General features: G+C 35.9%; 1 protein-coding gene across 3 annotated transcripts in view; it reads left to right on the plus strand.

Moving 5' to 3' along the window:
• Positions 1-21,557, plus strand: part of LOC106169145 (mediator of RNA polymerase II transcription subunit 12-like protein) — a 57,766-nt gene that overhangs the window by 23,735 nt on the left and 12,474 nt on the right. For all 3 annotated transcript variants that reach the window (XM_086996700.1, XM_086996701.1, XM_086996702.1), the window contains 11 exons: positions 23-294; positions 993-1,208; positions 1,695-1,815; positions 2,233-2,389; positions 7,957-8,067; positions 13,657-13,728; positions 14,052-14,170; positions 14,595-14,762; positions 15,054-15,186; positions 15,644-15,712; positions 16,014-16,123. In XM_086996700.1, coding sequence (XP_086852826.1) covers positions 23-294; positions 993-1,208; positions 1,695-1,815; positions 2,233-2,389; positions 7,957-8,067; positions 13,657-13,728; positions 14,052-14,170; positions 14,595-14,762; positions 15,054-15,186; positions 15,644-15,712; positions 16,014-16,123 — 1,548 coding nt within the window. The remainder of the gene's footprint in view (positions 1-22; positions 295-992; positions 1,209-1,694; positions 1,816-2,232; positions 2,390-7,956; positions 8,068-13,656; positions 13,729-14,051; positions 14,171-14,594; positions 14,763-15,053; positions 15,187-15,643; positions 15,713-16,013; positions 16,124-21,557) is intronic.

The raw sequence follows: 21,557 nt of genomic DNA on the forward strand, positions 1-21,557 counted from the left end.
CTAATTTCTCCTTTTCTTAAAGGTTGAATGAAGTGTCCATTCTTTGCGCAGAGTTGACGGCATGCTGTAACTCTCTCAGCTCTGAATGGCTGGGGATTCTGCGTGCTCTCTGCTGCTCATCCAATCACTGTTGTGGTTACATAGATGTCTTGGCTCTCCTTGACGTTAGTGATCTGTCCTTGCATGATTTGTTAGCAGTGTTCACGTCAGTGCTGATAGCCAGGCATTGTTTTTCTATGGAGGATTTTGTGAAACATGTGGCCTTACCGTCTCTGCTGGCAGCTTGCCCCTCAGGTAAGAAATATTTGACATCTTGCCCCTCAGGTAAGAAATATTTGACAGCTTGCCCCTCAGGTAAGAAATATTTGACATCTTGCCCCTCAGGTAAGAAATATTTGACAGCTTGCCCCTCAGGTAAGAAATATTTGACAGCTTGCCCCTCGGGTAAGAAACAAGGTAATCAACACTTTAACTAATTTGTCTCTTTTTAAGTATGGCAAATATATTGTCAGTCTTAGTAAATAATTGTTAAGGATTTGCAGGGAACACTCTGATATTTTGGATTGTGGAACTTCAACAATTTTGAGACAAATAGTTGATAATCATTAATAGAATTCGAAAGGTTTAGAAATTTAAACCAAATATGTAAATATTTAAACCAAATTCTGTGAAAATGTGATGTGAGAAAACTGGACAACAATATGTCTGCATGAATGCAGAGATGTAATGTCTAACAGTTTAGTAACAATCAAACTATAAAACCTGTCAATGATGGGAGTCTGCCCTAAGTAATAGCGGAATATGCATGAAAGCAAAGTTTGCAACTCTGCTGATAAAAACAAAAATGGCTTTTATTTTATTTATTTATTTACTTAATTATTTTTTTGACTAAGATTCTTTGGCTTATTTTGTATCAGTTTATCGAATTTGTGATAATTACCCCATCAAAATTCCAGAAATTCAAAACAAAAAGTTTTAATTCCACATTTCAGCTGGAGGAGACCAGGATGCTGAGCCCGGCGCCAGACTGACCTGCCACCTATTGTTGAGACTCTTCAAGTCTGACTCGGACAACAATACTCCATTCCCAAGCTCCAAGAGTTCCTCCTATATCAAGGCATCATGTGATAGGCACCTGCTCTCAGCCGCTCATAATGGAATCACAGTGGGACCAATGCTGGCAGTTCTGAAGGCAATGTTGGTGTTAGGTAACTAGTTATAACCTGTTAGATGAATTGATCTCCAGTCCTCTGTATTATCACAGTGTATAATCACAGTGGGACCAATGCTGGCAGTTCTGAAGGCAATGTTGGTGTTAGGTAACTAGTTATAACCTGTTAGATGAATTGGTCTCCAGTCCTCTGTATTATCACAGTGTATAATCACAGTGGGACCAATGCTGGCAGTTCTGAAGGCAATGTTGGTGTTAGGTAACTAGTTATAACCTGTTAGATGAATTGATCTCCAGTCCTCTGTATTATCACAGTGTATAATCACAGTGGGACCAATGCTGGCAGTTCTGAAGGCAATGTTGGTGTTAGGTAACTAGACATAAGAATCTTAGAAAGTTGATAACCTGTTAGATGAAGGAAACTATACTTCACTTTGAAAACAAAATAATTTACATAGATCTCCAGTCCTCTGTATTGAATAATGGACACAGATATATTTTACAAATTCATAAAACATTCCAGGAGATTCCTGTGGCAGTGACTCTGACAGTAAATCAAAGAATTCCTCTAATGCCAGTAAATCTGAAGACATAATAGTGAACTTATTTGAAAGTCTTGATGATGACAGTGACAGAAGATACTTGTAAGTAGCTGAGAGATTAACAAGATAAATGAAGATGATTCATGTAAACTGTGATAATTAAATATCACACACACTGTACTTTCACATACTGCAGATGTTATAAATTCTGAAAGTATAATACATTATTTTTCATGAATATTTTGCAATATACATCTTAGAGCGCATTCATATAAACACATAATACTAGTTGGGTGTGTTCAACTCTGCTGGGGCTCTCACTGAGTACAATCAGTTTAACTGAATGACACACTTGGAGCAGTTATCCCACCAATCAAAAAAATTACCCCCCTCCTCCCACTTGCTTGAGGTGGGGGTGTCATATGATAAAGCTGATTGAACTAAGCCAGAATCCCCACAGTGTTGGAATGACACAACTAATACGATGTGTCTATCTGAATGGGGTGTTAATGCTTTCAGTAAAAGGGGTCCAGAGACGGCAGGTCTTAGTGAGTTTGCCAAACATGCCCTGAAGGAGATCTGTCAACAGGAGTGGGTGCGAGAGAAGTTTCTTAAAGATCCCGAGGCTTTGCTTACACAAGACATGCTGCTAGATGTGATGTTGTCACCTGCACAGGTAACATTAAGAAATATGATGTTGTCACCTACACAGGTAACATTGAAAAATATGATGTTGTCATCTGCACAGGTAACATTAAGAAATATGATGTTGTCATCTGCACAGGTAACATTAAGAAATATGATGTTGTCATCTTCACAGGTAACATTGAAAAATATGATGTTGTCATCTGCACAGGTAACATTAAGAAATATGATGTCGTCATCTGCACAGGTAACATTGAGAAATATGATGTTGTCATCTGCACAGGTAACATTAAGAAATATGATGTTGTCATCTGCACAGGTAACATTGAAAAATATGATGTTGTCATCTGCACAGGTAACATTAAGAAATATGATGTTGTCATCTGCACAGGTAACATTAAGAAATATGATGTTGTCATCTGCACAGGTAACATTAAGAAATATGATGTTGTCACCTGCACAGGTAACATTGAGAAATAGTTTGTCACAGACTGGGTTCCCACACCTAGATCTATCTAACAGGATCGATCCATCTCCAATGGGTATTATGGTATTGTAACAACAATTTATATAAAAGATTAAAATGTTTATTACAGAATTAAAAGTCCATGTCTCACATGCCACGTCGCATCCCGACTTCCCGCTTCACACTCATGACCTCTGACCTACATCACGTGGCTTATTACATCATTACATCACATTACTTCTTTTCTTTTTTTTTTTTTTTTTTTTTAATTTGAATATTATGACGGAACAACACATAACATATATACAATAAAAGTAATAAACAATAACACAAAATGCATATAATACTAAACGTCAACTGGATTCATAAAATTGTCAACTTTAACTTTAATTCTTAATGAAAACGTTTGAAAAAACTACAGTTTCTCGTTATTTCTCTCCTCGTGGAATCATCTCTCGCAGTAATCATTGTTCCCTTTTTACGACATATTGTAAGTGGTGTGGATTCATATGGTGTTTGGGATTTATTGCATTTGGTGTTCTTCAAGAGAACTGTATCACCCACTGTTAACGTAGATTTCTTAACATTTGTTTTACGATCGGCATAGTATTTCATCTTTTTCTTGCTGTTTTGGTCATTACGCCTGATTTTAGAATCAGTGTTTGGTGTTTGAGGCACATGTGGAAGTTTACAGCCGATATCCCTTCCGAAAAGAGCGGTTGCGGGAGGAATACCAGTGGAAGTATGTGGCGTTGTTCTGTAATCAAGGAGAAAATCATTCATGGCTTGTTTCCAGTTGCGCTTTGTTGCGATGGCACCCTTGATAGACTTTTTTAAAGGGCCCATAAAACGCTCTGTTACTCCATTTGCCTGAGGCCACAGTGGTGTTATCTTTCGGTGTTTGAATCCCGTTTTCTCGGCATAATCTGCAAAGTCATTTCCATTGAATGGAGGCCCATTATCCGTTTTTAATACCGATGGTATGCCGAACTCTGCAAATACTTTATCCAACCGTGGGATAACACTCTGTGCTGAAGTCGAGGTCAAAATTTCAACAATGACGTATTGTGTGTATTCATCAGTTATCACTAAAAGTTTGTGACCACTCGGTCCTTCTCCAAAATCAGCACTAACTTCTGTCCAAGGAACGATTGGAAGATCTGTCATGCGAAGCGGCTCTCGCGTGATAATCTTCGTTGAAATTTGACAGTGTTTACACGATTTCACTGTGTCTTCGACAAGTTTATGCATTCTAGGAAACCACACCTTCTCGCGTAGTAAAGCAACAGTTTTCACAATCCCTTGATGTCCGCTATGTGCAATACTCACGGCATGGCTATATAAACTTTCCGGCAAAACTATTTGTCGTCCTTTCAGAATTATTCCGTCAGGGTTTGAGATAGAAAGCTCCGAACGACACTGATAAATGTTTTGGAAAATACTGAAATTCCCTTGTGGAGTCCAGTCATTTGTGACCATAGCATTTTTCACCGCTGCAAGTGTCACATCCTTTTCGGTTTCCTCTTTCACCATTTCAAGGGTCATTGCTTTTGGTTTCGAAGTACAGGCTAGATAATGAAGATACTCCTCTGCTATTATTTCCTCGGTACTTGATGATAACTGATCAGTCTGATGTGTGGGGTGTCGGCTCAAGTAATCAGCAGGGTTGTCATGCCCTGGACGATACACAACCGTCATCTGGTAGGATTGTGTTTTCATGATCCAACGCTCGATACGCGCCGAAAGCTGGGCCTTGGGGTTGTTAAAGAGGCTCACAAGGGGTTTGTGGTCAGTGTGCACAATAAAATGGGCTCCGAATAAATAAATGTGAAAATGTCCACAGGCCCATGTGATTGCTAAAGCCTCTCGCTCGGTCTGTGAGTATCGCTGTTCTGTAGGAGTAAGCGCTCTGCTGGCGTACTGTATAACGCGGCCGTCCTGTGTTAATACAGCAGATATGCCTACCGGACTCGCATCTGTGTATACCTCCGAGGTTTTCGACGGGTTGAAGTACGCTAAAGTCGTTGCTTGGCTTAACTTTGACTTGAGTTCCTTCACAGCATCATCGTGTTTAGATGTCCAAGACCATGGTGTGTTTTTCTTTGTTAGCTCACGTAAATCATGTGTTAATGACGCGTAATTTGGAATGAATTGCGACCCACAGAAATTCGTCATTCCTAAGAAACTCCTGACTTCTGTAGCGTTGGTTGGATTGGGGAGATTTAATATGTTTTCAATTTTGCTGTGGCTTGGTTTGATACCCTCCGCGCCAAAAACGTGCCCTAAAAATTCTAATGATGTTTGATTGAATTCACATTTCTCTGCGTTGAGTGTTAGATTTCTTTCGCGCAAACGTTGAAAAAGAGCACGTAGGTTGTTGTCGTGGTCAGATTGCGATGTCCCGTAACACAAAATGTCATCACTGATGTTCACGACTCCTTTCAAACCAGACAAAGCTTGTCTAATGCTTTCCTGGAATATTTCACTTGCTGAATTCACTCCAAAAAATAATCGACGGTATCTGTAGAGGCCAAGATGAGTGGCAAATGTAGTGATATAACGAGAATCTTCGTGTAATTCAAGTTGATTGTACCCCTGATTAAGATCAAGTTTCGAAAAATAGCAGGCGCCAGTCAACATTGTTTTTAATTCATCAAGCGTCGGTGTTGCATGTCTTTCTCTTCTAATCGCCTTGTTTGCTGCGCGCATATCTACACAGACACGTACCTTCCCAGGTGATTTCGGTTTGGGAACAACTACGATGGGAGACACCCAGGGCGTAGGACCTGTAGCTTTCTCTATGACACCCTGTTCCTCATCCTTTTTAATCTGTTCCTCTATGTGTTTCCTAACGTGGAACGGAATGCGTCTATAACGCTGTGCTACGGGTTGTATGTTGTCGTCGATGTGAAGTTTTATCTCACCTTGCTTCAAACAACCAAGGCCATGGAAAATATCAGAAAATTCATCGTTCAATTTGATATGCTTGGAATGAATGTGATCACAACTCTTTATTAATTGCAATTGTTGAGACGTATGCCAACTGAGAATAGGTTTCTCTCTGCCAGCTACCACACAAAACTTTGCGTCACAGCTAATTGCTCCAACCTGTAAGTGAGACGTGAATTTTCCCAACACATGAACTGAATTGTTTTCACTGCCATAGGCCTTGATTTTAGTACTTGAAATATGTAACGTTGGTCTTGGTTGTAATTTATTGTACTCAAATTCAGAAATCAAATTTACAGTAGAGCCTGAATCAGCTAGAAAAATTATTTTCCTACCGTTCATCTCTATTTCAAAATGTGGGAGTTGGTCCATGTTCTCGGTCACTGCATGCGCTGCGAAGACATATCCATCCTCATCAGATCCTGTGCATTCTTTCTCATTTTCAGTCACATCAGAATTTGCACGTAGACAATTCACATTGTTCTGACGGCGATGAGGCACGCGTTTAGGTTTTACGGCGTAGCGCTTGTTAGATGTAGCTGAAGATGATGGTTGCTGACCCGATCTGCACATCGATGCGAAATGATGAAGCCGTTTACAAGAGAAACATTCCTTGTTGAAGGCCGGACACTTCGACCGTCCACCCACATGTGGCCATTCTCCTCCACAATTACGGCATTGTGAAAATGCTTGACTACCTGTCGAACTCCTGACTTGCACCCTGTTAACCGCGGGTTCATCCATGCGCTGTGTATGTGAAGTGACAAGTTGTTCTGTACGCGCATACTGCAAAAGTTGTGATAATGTCATGGACGGGTTACTTAAGCCCTTCTGTCGGACTTTCTGAGATTTACATCCCATAATCAATTGTGATTTTATCTCTGATTCCAAGTCATGAAAACTGCACAGTTTACCAATATCTTGAAGCTCTCTATAAAATTCGTCAATGTCCTCTCCTTTCTGCGTAGCGTGTCGAAATGAAAATTTATTCAATTCAACATTGATTGAAGGTGAAAAATAGTCAGTGATAGCATCAACACATTTCGTAAACTCGTCTTCTCCTTCTCCGGGGGTTAGTTGAAATGTGCTGAAAGATTCGACGATGTCATTTAACTCGTCGCCGGCGAAAGATAGCATGAGTGCCTTCTTCTTTTTCGGACTTGTTATACCATAACCAACAAATACGTTGTTTTTCAATCTGTTTATCCATTTTCTCCATCTAATGGCAACGCCTTCTGACTTACAGTCAAATTCATGATAAGTAGGTATCTGTATAGATGGGCTCGCCATTGTGACTGTTCAACGAGTTACACTGCGCTCATTCAATTTCGCTATAGTCAATGTTTATATATATTCTTACTTGTTACTTTCCTCCCTTGTGAGATTGTTCCATCCTTGTCGCCAGATATGGTATTGTAACAACAATTTATATAAAAGATTAAAATGTTTATTACAGAATTAAAAGTCCATGTCTCACATGCCACGTCGCATCCCGACTTCCCGCTTCACACTCATGACCTCTGACCTACATCACGTGGCTTATTACATCATTACATCACAGGTATCTTGCAAAATTGCTTTCAGCTTAAGCAGCTTAGATGTCTGGCATGCCTACTGAAGCTGCTAAACGATAGTTAATTACCCACTAGCAGTTGATTGCAATTTAGCGAGAATCCCCTTAGAGATAGATCAATCCACATTTCTGGTAATGGTCCCAACGACACGTGTAAAAAAAAAAGAAATTTGATGCTGTCATACAAACAGGTAACACTGAGAAATTTGATGAACATCTTCCAGGATCTAAAGAGAGAGGTAGCTGGCAGTTTGTGTTATGATTTTTACTTTCTGAGACAGACTCAGAAATCCTCTTCATCCAAAATGACATTTAAGAAATGAAAGAAAGAAACGTAGATCTCTAAAGTGGATTCATGACAGATAAACAGTTTCATGAACAGTCATGATATGATTATAATTGGTGATTAAGGAAAAAAATGTGAGATGGAACTTCTTCAGAAAGTTAAGTAGTTACATTATAATGGTATAAAAGTTTACATGGACAAGTCATTCTTGTTATCAAGACTTTTCTTTATGAAGACTCTAAAGGACAGGCCTACTATTGCAAAAAAAATGGTTGATCTCTTTAGAAACAGTTTATTGCCATTTACCATTATCATTATTTACAGGCTCGTCAGCTAGTTCAGTTAATATGCTACCCAGACGGAAGTGAGGAGAACTTTGAAGAGACTGATTCACCTCAAAACCAGCAGAGAGCTAGCATTAAAAGACTCTTGCAGGTAAGGCCTGGGCTTAGACTCCTGCAGGTAAGACCTGGGCTTAGACTCCTGCAGGTAAGACCTGGGCTTAGACTCCTGCAGGTAAGACCTGGGCTTAGACTCCTGCAGGTAAGACCTGGGCTTAGACTCCTACAGGTAAGACCTGGGCTTAGACTCCTGCAGGTAAGACCTGGGCTTAGACTCCTGCAGGTAAGACTTGGGCTAAGACTCCTGCAGGTAAGACCTGGGCTTAGACTCCTGCAGGTAAGACCTGGGCTTAGACTCCTGCAGGTAAGACCTGGGCTTCCTTGTTTTACAAATCAGACCCAGCACTGCTATTACTTCTGTTGAAGTTATAGAATTTAGAATTAGTTCATTGGGCTACCCATTATACCGCTCCTGATTTGAAATTATTGTTTATGAAAGAATCACCTTTGGAAAAGTGTTTTCCCCTGATTTTCTCAAAGTCATAACCCAGTAATAAGTGTGGTACGTGACTTTGCACAAAGAAGGAAGAAATGCCCTTTTGGAGGGTATTTAATGAATAGATGGAAGTCTCTCTATTTGTTGAACATTAAAGGGAACACAGATCTTCATTTTAACTGGAAAGTGCCATAAAATCCCATAAAAGTGCCATAAAATAAAATTAAATTATCTTCAATTGTATGAAATTATAGAACATATTACATCTATGTCACAGGCCCAGTCCTAATCTAGTCTACTTCCTAAGTTGCCCAGACCACATCCTAATCGTGTCTTTGCATTGTTAACAGTGTAACAGGCAAGTTAATTGGTGTGTTTGTATTGCATGTGTAATTCTATAGAGGATGTCTTACATCAAGGTACACATTAAGATACTTACAGGTGTGCCAAATGAGATATAGTTGTATTTCATTACCTGTGATTTGTAAAATACTTCTGAGGATGATACTTTTAAGATATTGTTTAAGGAAAAGGCTTGAATATTGATTTGGTAACATTTACTAAAGAAATTCAAATTAAAGGCCAGCTGCCATTTTTAATGTGTTATTTTAATTGTATACTTTTAGGTTTTGCATAGATTAGAGGAAAAGTCTGCCCCTTAATATTTTGTTTAGCTTTTTTGAAAATATCTCCATTTTCTTAAGGATAAATTACAAAGAAAAGTGGTATAGGGTTTTGGAAAAATAAGTAAAAAATGCTTTGTTTATTTAATAAAAATTATAAACTAATATAGTTGTATAACTCAGTTATGAAATAATACCCTGTGGAGTGCTATGTGAATATTGCATATTTGTTGATTTTCAAATGTTCTTCATCACAAAAGGCAACATTTTTAAAAAGCTCATTTTTGAGGCAAGGGAAATGTCCCTTACACAGACCCATTTTGATAACGAGAAAATTTTTTTTTTATAACCTAGATATGTATATGTAGGTATAACACTAAAACTTTAGTGTGAGCTGGAAGTGCAGATGTGAATTTTTGTATTCAATATTTTGTTACTTTTATCCCTTTCTCTTGTTGCCTACAGTATTTGTGGAGCAGAAGGTCATATGTATGCAACATTCTTTGATGAGGTTATAGTTCATACACACACACACACACACACACACACACACATATATATATAGAAAGACAAGAAAACGAACAAAGTTAATGTGTTCTCTCCATTTTAATTTTCATAAGTCCCTACAGCTGTTTCGGCCCGGAGGCCTCGTCAGGGGCATAAACAGATCAAAAATTTTTGAGAGAACAGATTAACTTTGTGCGTTTTCTTGTCTTTCTATACTAGCTCCCCATGGTCCCTCTCCATGGGTAGAGCACTTTTCCATAGTGTATCAACTATATTTTCCGTGATATATATATATATATATATATATATATATATATATATATATATATATATATATATATATATATATATATGGTGGAAAAATGCTTTTTTTATATTAAGTATATATTGGTTTTACCCTATTTCTAAAAAAAATGATAAAAGCATCTTTTTTTAAATTTAATCAAAATTACAGACTAATATAGTTGTTTGACTTAGTTATGAAATAAAACCCTGTGGCATAGCATGTGAATATTTGAGCGTCCTTGTATTGGTTAATGATCAAATGTCCATGACCACTAAAGGCAACACCTTTGATAAGCTAATATAAAAGGTGCAAACATCTTACTGTGCTTATTTTGAAAACGAGATAATTTTTGTCACCTACATGTATATGTAGGTATAAAATGCAATTACAAATATAAGTAGTGGGTGCAGTTGTGAATTGTGCTTTGTTCATTGCAACATTTGTTTATATCAAACAGTGGATCTCTCACATGCATAGTAGTGTGCATCCTGTACTTGTATGTGCAGAGATAAGATTTAACGAATCATGTGAGCAGAAATTTCAGTTGTGATTTATTTTTATGGAATATTTTGTTACTTTTACTGCCCACAGTGTTTAAGGAGAGAGCGATTATGTAACATTCTTTCTGGTATATATCCAGAGGGAAGGGCCTCTTTAGGAAGATGAGATTATAGTACATATTAGGTATATATATAGGGTTTTGAATAATAATTAGTGAAAAAAATGCTTTTTATATTTAATCAGAATTATATACTAATATAGTTATGTGACTCAATTATAAAATAAAACCCTGTGAAGTGCTTTGTGAATATTTGAAAGTCCGCATATTTGTTGATTGTCAAATGTTCATGGCCACTGAAACCAGCATCTTTGAAAAATAAATAAAATAGGTGCTGTTTCCTATTCAATAGACTCGAATTTGAAATACAATTTTTAGAACCTACATAAAAGCATGTAGGTATAATTTAAAATCATTAATGTGAAAGAACAATTTGTTACTTTTAGCCTTTTCTTCTCTTGCATTAATGTAATAATGTAAAACATCATGTAACTCTTTGTAGTACAGAGGCAGAGAGGGAGGGGCTTCCTTGTGAGGATGAGGTTCTAGTTCATACTAAATATACATAGGCTTTTGAAAAAAAAAGTGATTTTTTAGTTAAATAAAACCATATACTAATATGATTGTTTTACCATATTTAAAGGAAAATAGTAGAAAATTGCTTTTTACATCTAATCAAAATTATATACTAATACAGTTGTATGACTCAATCATGAAATAAAACCCTGTGAAGTGCTGTTTGAATATTTGAAAGTCCCTATATTTGTTGATTGTCAAATTTCCATGGCCACTGAAACCAACATCTTTGTTAAGTAAATAAAGTAGGTGCTGTTAACATTGAGGCAGACTCGAATTTGAAATAATATATTTTTGGAACCTATGTAAATATACATAGGTGAAAGAAAAATCCAGTGTTGAGAGTTATAAGTGTAGGTGTGACTGCTCTATTGTACTCCTGTTACTTGTTTCTCTCTCCCTAGATTGTTCACAGTATGTTAATATTTCAATATTTTCAAATGGGAGGAAATGATTATCCTGATAGGAAGTCCATTTTGATGGATTCTGTCAATAAGCCATATTGTCCAGTAGCCCCCTGCTACAGTGCATCTTTAATGAATTATGACCATAGTAATGGCACTTTCCATCTTTTTCCTTAATAACAAAAAATGTGCAGACTATTGTATAATTTGAGGTAGCTTAAATGTGCCAAACTGCTTTCATCAGGTCTTGTACAAGAGTATCAGAGTTGAATGTGCCCTGTTGTTAAGTATGCTTGTCCTGTGTGGAACCAGGGTTAACCAGTAAGCAATGTAATATATAAGAATCTTTTCTGAGGGCACTTAAAACCAAGCAAAAATGTTCATAAGCTTGGTAGTTGGATCATAAATGAAAATTATCTTACAGAAGTCAATTTTTTTTGTGCCGTTATACCACCTAGTGGTCAGTGAGTGTCAACATCTGCTCACATAGTGTCAACATCTGATCACATAGTGTCAACATCTGATCACATAGTGTCAACATCTGATCACATAGTGTCAATATCTGCTCACATAGTGTCAACACTTATCACATAGTGTCAACATCTGATCACATAGTGTCAACATCTGATCACATAGTGTCAATATCTGCTCACATAGTGTCAACACTGATCACATAGTGTCAACATCTGCTCACATAGTGTCAACATCTGCTCACATAGTGTCAACACTGATCACATAGTGTCAACATCTGCTCACATAGTGTCAACACTGATCACATAGTGTCAACATCTGCTCACATAGTGTCAACATCTGATCACATAGTGTAAACACTGATCACATAGTGTCAACATCTGCTCACATAGTGTCAACATCTGCTCACATAGTGTCAACACTGATCAGATCGGTCTAATGGAGGCCCTCACCCAGGTTGGCTGTAAGCTAACGGTATGAAAATATTTCGGCTTGTGTTTGATAATTTTTATTTATGGCAGTGTAATGTAATAGAATCTTTTCCATTGAGGGCACTTAGAATTATATTGCCCTATTTATCTAATGTTGATTACATGGTAAATTAAAACCTTTAGAAAAGTGGTGCATAGAACTTTGCAAAAATTTTTTCAAGAAAATCATGAATGACAAGAACAAACCTTGTAGCCTTCAGAACATACAGAAAGTTAAGGTACCACCAATTTAACTTCAATGTACTAAAATTCTGTTTCTATTGTAATTGGCAGTCATCTTAGATACTTGGAGCTCTCTAAATTTGCCAAAGTGGCAACCAAGCTTAATTTGCATTAGGGCCCTATGGAAGCCTGAATCATAACAATAAAACCCAAAAATATCTAGCTGTGTGTACTAGAGGCACGGTAGTGACTACTTACTAATTGAGACATAATACTGAAAGTTTTACTGAATATTCATTTTTTATGTTTGTTATTAAGTTTTCTTTGTTTTGAAGTTTAAACCTACATGTTGTAGGTTTCAAAAATTCATGACTTTTCGTGTCATGAATAGTAGCGGTAATACAAGGATAAGGAGGACGTTAGCTAGCAAATTTTATTCATAAAATGTTTGCCTTCAGTGGTCCTTCATATTTAATTTTCAAAATGTATTTAGACGTATATATATTCACACAAACAGTCTATTAACATTTTTTCGTGTACAAGAATGAATATTATAATATGTTATAATTTTGACAAAAAAAGTAATGCAATTTGACTGAACCTGACAAAATGGCAATCAAGCTAAATTGGGTTTAAGGCCCTGTGAGAGCCTGAATCGTGCAAATAAACCATAACAGTAAAATAGCTAGCTGTGTATTGGAGGCAGGGGAATGACTACTCACTGATTCATACATCATAGCCAAAAATTTACTTAATATTCTTTTTGATGGTTCTTGTAAAGTATTCTTTGTTAAGAAATTTAAATTTACATATTGTAGGTTGCAAAAATTTATGACTTTCAGTGTCATGAAACGTTCAGTATAATAAGGATTATATGAACATTATCTGGTATATCTTCACAAAATGTTTGTTTTCAGTGGTCCCTTGCAATTGATTTTAAAGATGTATTTAGACTTACATATTTTCATACAAACAGTGAATTAACATATTTGAGTGTATAATAATGAAAATTATATTATGTTATAATTTTGATAAAATAAGTAATGCAATTTGACTGAACCTGGCTAAAACTACAACTGTTATAATATGAAATATATTGATGTTCCAGAATCTTGACCAGTGGTCGTTGAGGATGACCTGGCTAGAATTACAGCTCATGTTTAAGCAGTCCAATTCTTCAGTAAGTACGGAGGGTGAATTTAAAGTATAAAAGTGATTTAAAATCCTTTAATTAGTATTCATGCAAAAAAAAAAAAAAAAAAATACTAAGGCTATGCAGGAAACACGTTGTTGTAGATTTGACATGAGGATTGATGGTTGAACTTCGATCTTTTTAGGAAGGAAAATAGAATGAATGAGGTGATGCGTTGTGATGTGCTTAATAAAGCTTCAGCAGTGTGATACTGTTTATTGTTGTTTTTGTTCAATTTTCATTTATGCTAATATTGTGTATTGCGTGCTGATTTTAACCAATCCCATGGCAGCTTGGTATTTTCTCCTTAGGAGCTGAGTTCCCTCCAGGATGCAGTGGCCAAGTCAACCATTGAAATATTTCAACAGGAAACAGAAAATAGTCTGAATAATGGGAACAAATCTGAGTCTGATCCTCAACAGCTACCCAGGTATCTGTACTCCCCCCAGAGATATATCACCTGAAAAGGAAAACAATGTGTGTGTTATGTGCGCACGTGTGTGTGTGTGTGTGTGTGTGTGTGTGTGTGTATTTCAGGATTATTTGAATATACCAATATGTTGAATAATTGCATATAATAACATTGTCAGTGTAGTTGCTACTGTTAGTTAATATATATAGTGTAAGAAGTCCTCAGGAGTTCACTGAAAGAGGCAGAAAACATTATTTTTCTTGGGACAATTTCTCTAAAGAAAATTATCAATAAATTACCAGTAGTATTCACCCCTTATCTGGTACAGCACTAATAAAAATACCTCCAGTATATTTGGCTTTACTGATGATAAAAAAACATTAGAAACTTAATTATATTGATATCATTATAATATTGATGTTGTGTTGTTGCTACGTTCCAGATTAGAGCCAGAACACAGGGGGGTGTGGCTGGTGGCTCCTCTGATAGCCAAACTTCCCAGCTCAGTCCAGGGGCGCGTGCTCAGGTCTGCAGGACAGGTGCTAGAGAGTGGGAACAACTTCTGGTCTTCTAAAAATAAGTCTGAAAAGGACAGAAGTCTACAGAAAAGGTATGCTCAGTTCAAGAAGTCACGTCTCATTATTTCTTCTTTCAGCTTTGAAACTTTTTTTTTTTATTTTCAGATCCCAGTAGCCTGTGGAAAAACAGCAATATTTGGATTAAATTGTTATTTATTTATTTAAATTTATTTTTTTCACAGATCTTCTCAGAGTTCTCTGTCAACCCACAATGCTGTGAAATAATATCAAATATAAAAGAACAGGGGAAAAAGTCGAAATGTAAAGTGAATGTCATGAGAATTTAGACTCCTCCATATTTACATTGAATGTATTTATTCCAGCACTTCCTTACTAAGTCACCAGCCGTTCCTGTCCCTGGTGTTATCATGTCTGAAAGGCCAAGACGAGCAGAGAGAAGGTTTACTGACCTCACTTCATAGTCAGCTGGAGAAGTTTGTCAATAATGCTAAAGAGGTGAGAAATCCAGCAGTTTTGATGTGTTGTATTACAGCCAAGGTGGTGTTAAAGACATGACAATGGGTTATAATGCCAGAAAAAAATTAAAATTTTCTGTTCTGATGGAAGACATGTCATTGATGGGAGATAATTATATAGAAGAGTCAGTTTTGCATCAATTTTGCTTTTATATTTGAATTATTTTTCCTATTTGAAATCCCCTGATGCACAGTTTAAACCACAAATTATTCTAGTCGACAACTCTCTCGGCTGAAGTTAGATTAAGAATTAAATGTGGTAATTGAGTGTTTTTTTTTTCTGAAACCAATGCCAAGGCATATTTGACTCAACCACATCTTGAAATTTTATTTGATTGACTGGTTAAAATTTGATTTATTTATTGATTTGTTTATTTTATTCTTGGTTTTTGTGGTACAATTTTGTCTTAATAAGTAATTTTAAATTGAACTTTCAGGGTAAATTTCCAGAGGATAGCAAGACTCAGCAGATTGTGGAGGAGGCTCTTCAACTGAGGCTGAGCTTGGTGAGTGACCTATTCTAATATCCATGTATTAAAACTGAAAGCTGGAGTCATAAGTATGTCATATAACTTGGTAAGTGATCTATTCTGATATCCATGTATTAAAACTGAAAGCTGGAGTCATAAGTATGTCATATAACTTGGTAAGTGATCTATTCTGATATCCATGTATTAAAACTGAAAGCTGGAACCATAAGGATTTCATGTGATTTTGGTGATGCTTTTCTGAAACCTGCTGTGTTTACTTTGGGGCTAAAATGCATACCAGGATTGATAAATTTATTTGTTTTTTTTTTTCTACCAGGCTGGAGGAATGTTTGATACAATCCAAAGAAATTCCCAAGCCACAACAGATTGGGCTGTGCTGCTGCTACAACTGGTGTGTAATGGAGTCATAGATACCCAGAATAACAGGTAAAACTGGTGTGTAATGGAGTCATAGATACCCAGAATAACAGGTAAAACTAGACTTGAGAAAAGCAGCATTTTTTTTCAAAACTCATAACATCAGATATTAATAAGTAAGTGAAGAAGACAGTAGAAAATACTGAAATTAAATCAGTAAATAGGGTAGTGCAGAAAGGGGGGGGGGGGCACTGACTGTGCTGTAATTGTAATAGTAACAATAATACAATCAGACTACAGCAACCTTCATAGCTGCATTTTCTGCTTGAATGTCAAGGAGACCGAAGTTACAAATTTGTTATCTGAACTGTTTTATTGAAGCCTAAGCAAATGCTTTTATTTATTCATAAAAGTAAAATTTACTTCTGTGTTCAATTTTTATGTACAGACACAGATGTGTCTGTACATATAGCCATCATCTGCGTCTGTCGTCGCCGTCGCCGTCGCTGTCGCCGTCGTCGCCGTCGCCGTGCACTTTTACCGATAACACGATAAGTGGAAAACTATTTTTTCTTTTGGCTTGAAACTTACAGAACTGATGAATATTCGTAATACGCAGGTCAAGTTCGAAAATCAGCATGATCGGGTCACTTATAGGGAATTTATGCTGTTTTTTCACTTTTTTCAGCATATATGCAGCACCGATAACACGATAAGTGGAAAACCATTTTACCTTTTGGCTTGAAACTTACAGAACTGATGAATATTCATAATACGCAGGTCAAGTTCGAAAATCAGCATGATTGGATCATTTTTAGTGAATTTAGGCTATTTTTTCTCTTTTTTCAGCATATAAGCAGCACCGATAACACCATAAATGGAAAACCATTTTACCTTTTGGCTTGAAACTTACAGAACTGATGAATATTCATAATACGCAGGTAAAGTTCGAAAATCAGCATGATCGGGCCATTTTTAGGGAAGTTATGCTGTTTTTTCACTTCTTTCAACATATATGCAACGCTAATAACACAATATAAGAAAAACAGATAGGCCACATTGTCATTATACTCACAGGAGTAGTCAAACTAACTAAAACGCAGGTTGAGTTCCAAAATCAGCATAATCGGGCCATTCTTTTAGAAGTTATGCTGTTTTTTCACATTTCCTCAGATTTAATTGTTAGGCATGTTAACAGTCTCATTATGGAACTAATAAGATACGTAAAAGTGTTTGTTTGACATTTCCTGCATCTTAATAACATTGTTAGTTGATTATGTAAAAATGATGGTAAACTTGTTATTGAGTATTATGTTATAAAGTGTCAAAAATGGAAATAAACAAATATCATTGCAGTTTGTCAGATTCAATCATCTACTATATTCATTATCTCAGAATGGAGAAAATTGGACATTTAACACTGTTCTATTGATATTTTTCCCATCTCATCAATTTTCTTAGTTGATCATATACAAATGGTAGAAAACTGTTTATTTTGTTTTATGTTGAAAAAGTGTTTTAAAACTGGAAGTAAACCCATTGCAGAACAGTGCTGTCTTGTTTCAGCATATATGCAGCACCGATAAAACGATAAAACCATTTTACCTTTTCCCTTGAAACTTACAAAAGTGATGAATATTCATAATACGCAGGTCAAGTTCGAAAATCAGCATGATCGGGTCATTTTTAGGGAAGTTATGCTGTTTTTCACTTTTTTCACCATATATGCAACACTGATAACATGATAAGTGAAAAATCATTTTACCTTTTGGCTTGAAACTTGCAGAACTAATGAATATTCATATAACGCAGGTCAAGTTCGAAAATCAGCATGATCGGGTCATTTTTAGGGTAGTTATGCTGTTTTTTATGTACAGACACAGATGTGTCTGTACATATAGCCATCACCTGTGTCTGTCGTCGTCGCCATGCACTTTCACCGATAACACGATAAGTGAAAAACCGTCTTACCTTTTGGCTTGAAACTTACAGAACTGATAAATATCCATAATACACAGGTCAAGTTCGAAAATCAGTATGATCGGGCCATTTTCATGGAAGTTATGTTGTTTTTTCACTTTTTTCAGTACTTTTACAACACCGATAACACGATAAGTGAAAAAATGTTTTACCCTTTGGCTTGAAACTTACAGAACTGATGAATATTCATAATACGCAGGTCAAGTTCGAAAATCGGCGTGATCAGACCAATTTTATGGAAGTTATGCTGTTTTTTCACTTTTTTCAGCATATATGCAATACCGTTAACACATTTCAAGGAAAATCAATGGGCCAATTGTCTTGATATTCACAGGGGTGATCAGTCTTACTGAAATACAGATGAAGTTTGAAAATAAGCTCGATCGGTTCAGTTTTGGTGAAGTTATCATTATTTTTTTTTGCATATAAGTGTTTTTTTTCCTCAGATTTAATTCTTAGGCATGTTAACAATCATTTGTGAACTAATTAAATATGTAAAAATGTTCGTTTGACATTTTATGCATCTTAACAATATTGTTAGTTGATTATATAAAAATTATGGTAAACCAGTTTCAGCTCCCATCCACCTGAAGCTCTTCACATTTTCTGTATTTTCACATAAGCATTTGTATTGGTTTTTATGTCTTTAAACATTATGTAATATTATTTTATGCACTGTCATTAATTTTCAAGTATTGGGATTTTCATTATGTGAATTTGAACTCTCATGGTCCTTAAAATGTAATCTTATTGCAGGGGCGGATTGAGGCCGTCTTCTGGGTCTTTCAGATGACGGTCAGATTTTAAAGTTCACATTGATGGGTATCTGTTTTTTCTGTTGGAAGACCATCAAAATGGAGGATGGATCAACAAAGATAATTTGGAATACTGTCAGAAAATACCTCTGGATCTGCTCCTGTTATTGACCATGTTACCTGTTGTGCATGATTAAAATTGGGTGTTGATTGACAGTGCTATTATAGGCATTATTTATTATTGCATCAAAATTGACAAAATGACCCATTTTCTGCATTTTTATTTTCTGTTTTTGTCTGTACATTTGACAGCTTTGCTGCCTTGTTTCATCTGTATCTTGCTACCCAGTGATAGCTTTAATATATATTAATTTTTTTATCATTTTTATGTACAGACACAGATGTGTCTGTACATATAGCCATCATCTGCGTCTGTCGTCGCCGTTGTCGCCGTTGGCGCCGTCGTCGGCGCCGTCGTCGCCGTCGTGCACTTTTACCGATAACACGATAAGTGGAACACCGTTTTTGCTTTTGGCTTGAAACTTACAGAACTGGTGAATATTCCTAATACGCAGGTCAAGTTCGAAAATCAGCATGGTCGGGCCATTTTGAGGGAAGTTATGCTGTTTTTTCACTTTTTTCAGCATATATGCAGCACCGATAACACGATAAGTGGAAAACCATTTTACTTTTTGGCTTGAAACTTACAAAACTGATGAATATTCATAATCCACAGGTCAAGTTCGAAAATCAGCATGATCGGGTCATTTTTAGGGAAGTTACGCTGTTTTTTCACTTTTCTCAGCATATATGCAACACCGTTAACACGATAAGTGAAATAACATTTTACCTTTTGGCTTGAAACTAACAGAACTGATGGATATTCATAATACGCAGGTCAAGTTCAAAAATCAGCATGATCGGGCCTTTATTTTAAAAGTTATGCTGTTTTTTCACATTTCCACAGATTCAATTATTAGGCATGTTAACAGTCTCATTATTTAACTAATAAGATACGTAAAAGTGTTTGTTTGATATTTCCTGCATCTTTACAACATTGTTAATTGATTTTGTAAAAATGATGGTAAACTTGTTATCGTGTATTGTGTAATAAAGTGTCAAAAATGGTAATGAACTCATCATTGCAGTTTGTCAGATTCAATCATCCACTATGTTCAGAATCTCAGAATGGAGGAAATTGGACATTAAACACTGTTCTATTGATATTTTTCCCATCTCATCAATTTTCTTAGTTGGTCATATAAAAATGGCAACAAACTGTTTATTTTGTTTTATGTTAAAAAAATGTTAAAAATGGAAATAAACCCATTTCAGAACAGTGCTGTCTTGTTTACATTTTGGCATTTTTAAGATGTGACTTTGAAGTTTCATGAGCCTGCAGACCTTTGCTAATCACATTTTCTGAATATTCATGATACTAATATTTTATGATTAAAAATTGATGGTCATTATGCTGTTAAACATTATGTAATATTGCATCAAAACTTGAAGAAACTCCTATTTTGAGCACTGCTCCCATGATGACCATTTAAGAAAAACCATGTCACTTACTGTTTTCAAACCTACAGGAAAGAAACATAGGGCTAAAATACAGCTTCAGTAGGCAATGCAGTCTGTTTGGTAATTTTTTTCTGGCAGTTAAACAGTTTTTTGTGAAAATTTAATTTTTCACATATTGGCATTTTCAAGGTGTGACTTTGAAGTTCCATGAGCCTGCAGACCTTTGCTAGTCACATTTTCTGAGTATCCATGATACTAATATTTTGTGATTAAAAATTGATGGTCATTATGCTGTTAAACATTATGTAATATTGCATCAAAATTTGAAGAAACCCCTAGTTTGGGCACTGCTCCCATGATGACCATTTACAAAAACCATGTCACTTACTGTTTTCAAACTTACAGGAAAGAAACATGGGGCTAAAATACAGCTTCAGTAGGCAATGCAGTCTGTTTGGTAATTTTTTCTGGCAGTTAAACAGTTTTTTGTGAAAATTTAATTTTTCACATATTGGCATTTTCACGATGTGACTTTGAAGTTCCATGAGCCTGCAGACCTTTGCTAGTCACGTTTTCTGAATGTTCACGTTACTAATATTCTATTATTAAAAATTGATGGTCATTATGCTGTTTAACATTATGTAATATTGCATCAAAATTTGAAGAAACCCCTATTTTGGGCACTGCTTCCATGATGACCATTTAAGGAAAACCGTGTTATGACTGTCAAACCTTTAAAAAAGAAACACAGGACTAAAATGCAGAATGAGTTGGAAAAGCAGTCTAATTGGCTTCTTTTTCTGGAAGTTATACATTTGAGTGAAATATTCATTATCTTTTTGGCATATTCATTGTGGGACTCGGAGTTCCCATGGACATGAAGCCGAATGGTAATCAAATTTTCTACATGTCCATGCTATTTATTGTCAATAATCAAAGATTGGTGATAATTATTCTATAATTTATTATGTAATGTTACATCAAAATTGACAACAATATTTTTGCATTGCTACTGCAAACATTATGAAAAGAAAACTGTGTTACTTATTATTATTTTTAACTTACAAGTATGATTTTTAGGATTGGCATGCAGTTCAAATTAAAAGCCAGGTCAATTGGGTGATCATTTATTATTGAATTTATGCAATTTTGTGTGAAATTTTCATTTTTCTCATTCTGGCACTTTCTAAGTATAAACTTGAACTCTGATGGGCCTGAAGCCTTATGCTTTTACTTTTGTCGTTGTT

This window comes from Lingula anatina, chromosome 10 (genome assembly GCF_051362555.1).
Source record: "Lingula anatina isolate TDL-2025a chromosome 10, LinAna3.0, whole genome shotgun sequence".
NCBI classification, from domain to species: domain Eukaryota; kingdom Metazoa; phylum Brachiopoda; class Lingulata; order Lingulida; family Lingulidae; genus Lingula; species Lingula anatina.